General features: G+C 43.9%; 1 protein-coding gene across 1 annotated transcript; it reads right to left on the bottom strand.

The window, feature by feature from the left end:
• Positions 1-2,387: 2,387 nt before the first annotated feature.
• LOC141601088 (uncharacterized) lies at positions 2,388-2,975 on the bottom strand. Its single transcript, XM_074421352.1, has one exon. It carries the CDS (start codon positions 2,973-2,975, stop codon positions 2,388-2,390), a length of 588 nt encoding a protein of 195 aa, XP_074277453.1.
• Between the last annotated feature and the right edge of the window lie 261 nt (positions 2,976-3,236).

Below are 3,236 nucleotides of genomic sequence, written 5' to 3' on the forward strand. Positions count from 1 at the left end.
CCAAGAAATAGCTAAGGGAACCTAGGTCCTTCATGGCAAATTCGTTTTGAAGCTTTTGCAAAATGGAAACACGGAGAAGCTCAGATGAACACGTGAGAATTATGTCGTCGACATAAAGCAATAAATATGCAAGATTTGCACCTTGCCGAAGAATAAATAACGAGTGATCATTCTTGCTGTGAGTGAAACCAAGGCGAGCAAGATACTCCGCAAAACGATTATACCATGTGCGAGGAGCTTGTTTAAGGCCGTAGAGTGACTTCTTGAGAAGACACACATGATCTGGTTTAGACTTATCCCTATACCCAAAAGGTTGATACATGTAAACAATTTCATTGAGGGTGCCATGAAGAAAGGCGTTTTTGACGTCAAGTTGATTGATAGACCACGAATTGGACAGGGCGAGGCACAGAATAGTTCGAATGGTAGAGGGTTTTACCACTGGGCTAAAAGTCTCTCCACAATCGACACCAACCTGCTGAGTTTTACCATCACCTACTAGACGAGCTTTATACCTTTCAAAAGAACCGTCAGAATGAAATTTATGACGAAAAATCCACATATGGAGACAACCCGTCATCCAGGAAATCATAGGCTATTTTGTCGGGTTGATGATTTTTTGCGAAAGGAAACACATTTTCATCAAATAAAACATGTCGACTAATAATAATTTTATTAGAAGATATGTCAAAACATTTATAGCCACGATGATTTTGAGGATACCCAAGAAAGACACACGGAGTGGAACGAGGATGTAATTTGTGTATCGTAGTAGAGGGGACGAGGGGAAAGCACAAACAACCAAACACATGGAGATTACTATACAGCGGAGTGCGGTGATATAGCATGTGAAGAGGTGTGTTAAAAGCAATGGGTTTACTCGGAAGAATATTTTGTAAATAAGTTGCCATGTCTAAAGCATGATGCCAAAATTTGACTGGTACCGAGGCGTGAAATAAAAGAGTACGAACAATATTGTTAGTTGAACGAATTTTGCGTTCGGCTTTACCATTTTGAGAGGAAGTGTGAGGACAAGAGAGGCGAAAGACCAGCCCTTGTGCCGTGCAAAAGTCCTTAAATAAACCGTTAACAAATTCCGTTCCATTATCGCATTGTATTGATTTTATTTTACGTTCAAATTGAGTTTGAATGTACGCATAAAAATTTAATAAGATGGAATTAACTTGACTCTTGTGAGCAATGGGAAAAGTCCACAAATAATTGCAATAATCATCCAAAATCAAAAGATAGTACTTATGACCAGACGAGCTTAGGACAGGCGACGTCCAAAGATCGCAATGCAAAATGTCAAATGGCATATAAGTGCGTGAGGTAGACGTGGGAAATGGTAACTTAATATGTTTGCCAAGAGTACATGACTGACAAATAGAGGTACCAGAATCCGAAGTGCAATCAATAAAATTATTCTTCCTAAGTAATGAAAACACAGGAGCCCCTGGGTGACCTAAACGGTCATGCCAAAGAGACGAAGCTAAAGCTGCAAAATGAGAGTTTGGTGCGGCTGAAATCGAATTGGTAGAAATTGGATAAAGGTCGCCCCGACTCTCACATCGCATTAGACGAGTCCCCGTCCGCAAATCCTTCACATAAAAGCCAAAAGGGTCAAATTCGACGGTGACCGAGTTATCGGTAGTAAACTTACGAACTGAGACCAAATTTTTGACAAGTTGGGGAGCAAACAGGACATTTTTAAGAACTAAAGGAGGGTGTGGTAGGGGAAGGGTAGTGTGACCATGACCTTTAATTGGAATGGAATGGCCATTTCCGACAATTATACCATTAGGAATGCTCGAATTAACGAAAGACGAAAGGTTACCTTGGTTCGATGTCATGTGTGAGGTAGCGCCGGTATCCATGACCCATGGGTCAGACGGATTGAGACCAAGAGTGATCATAGCTGCCTCTATATCAGTCTGGGACGGTGTTGAACCCTCTGCCATAAACGCACCAGAAGGCCGTGGACCGAGTATTCCCTGTTGCGGACGCGGCGAATATGTAGGACGAACCCAAGGGCTAGACGGGTATGGACACGGTCGATAATCCCAAGGAGATGGGGGCCACTGCCATGGTCCATAGCCGCCTGGCCACTGTGCGAGCGAGGGAGAAACAGTCGGTGTAGCAGCCGGTGTATGACCCTGACCTGGCGAATTTTGAGAACCCTTATTTCCGCCATTCTTGCCGCCTTTGTGACCTTTCTTTTTCCCACCCGAGCCCTGACCACGACCACCGTTCTTGGAGGTAGAAGCAGCTTGGGTTTGGTTGGAGCCACCAGTATCGGTGTCGGCAGTCCCCCGAGCATAGAGTGCAGAGGAAGAGTTAGTGGCGGCTTGCTTCGCGAAACCGGCTTCTTCGAGCGTTAACATAGATCATGCTTGATAGAAAGCGGGAAGTGGGTCACGTTGACGAATAATGGTCCCAACACCATGATAGGCAGTGGTGAGCCCCGCGACCAATTGAAGAACAAGTCTGTTATTAGAGACAGGAGACCCGACATTCTTTAATTGATCCGCCAACGATTTAAGTCGTTGACAGTAGGCAGAGGCAGATGGAAAATCCGCCATGTCAACGTGAGAGAATTCGTGTTCGAGTGTCACCGCTCGAGAATTCTTATTGTCTTGGAATATATTGGCAAGTCGATCCCATGTATCCATAGCGGTGGTATCTTCTTCAACAATAGTTTCTAAAAGTTCAGTGGTGATCATGGAGTATATCCACTGGAGGATCGTGGCGTCAAGAGTCTCCCACATCTCCTTTACATCATCGGTCGAAGGAGGCTTAGGAGCGACGCCCTTAGGTTTGATGATGTGGTGGAGCACACGATTGGATTTCGCGTGATTAGTAAACAACGCGACCCACAACGGATATTGGTCATTATCCATACCGAGAACGATAGAGATGTGATTTGAGATGTTGTTTACGGCAAGAGCCGGGTGAAACGGCGTTTTGGGAGGCATTATGATGACGTGAGGTCAGATAGAGAAGAGAAGAGAAGGATAGTCGACAAAGAGGACGACTGAAGTAGGGAGAAAGCGGAAGCGATTTGAGAATCGTGCCCTAGTTTGATACAATAGAAGAGTTTAATGGATGATCTTTATTGATAATCAAGCAGCGTATAAATACAACTATGCTAGCCTATTAATTAGGAAACAAATTAGCTATACAATTGGAAGTAAATTACACTAAAGTAGGTAACAGTTAACATCAAATAATCTTGT

This window comes from Silene latifolia, chromosome 9 (genome assembly GCF_048544455.1).
Source record: "Silene latifolia isolate original U9 population chromosome 9, ASM4854445v1, whole genome shotgun sequence".
Lineage (NCBI taxonomy): Eukaryota > Viridiplantae > Streptophyta > Magnoliopsida > Caryophyllales > Caryophyllaceae > Silene > Silene latifolia.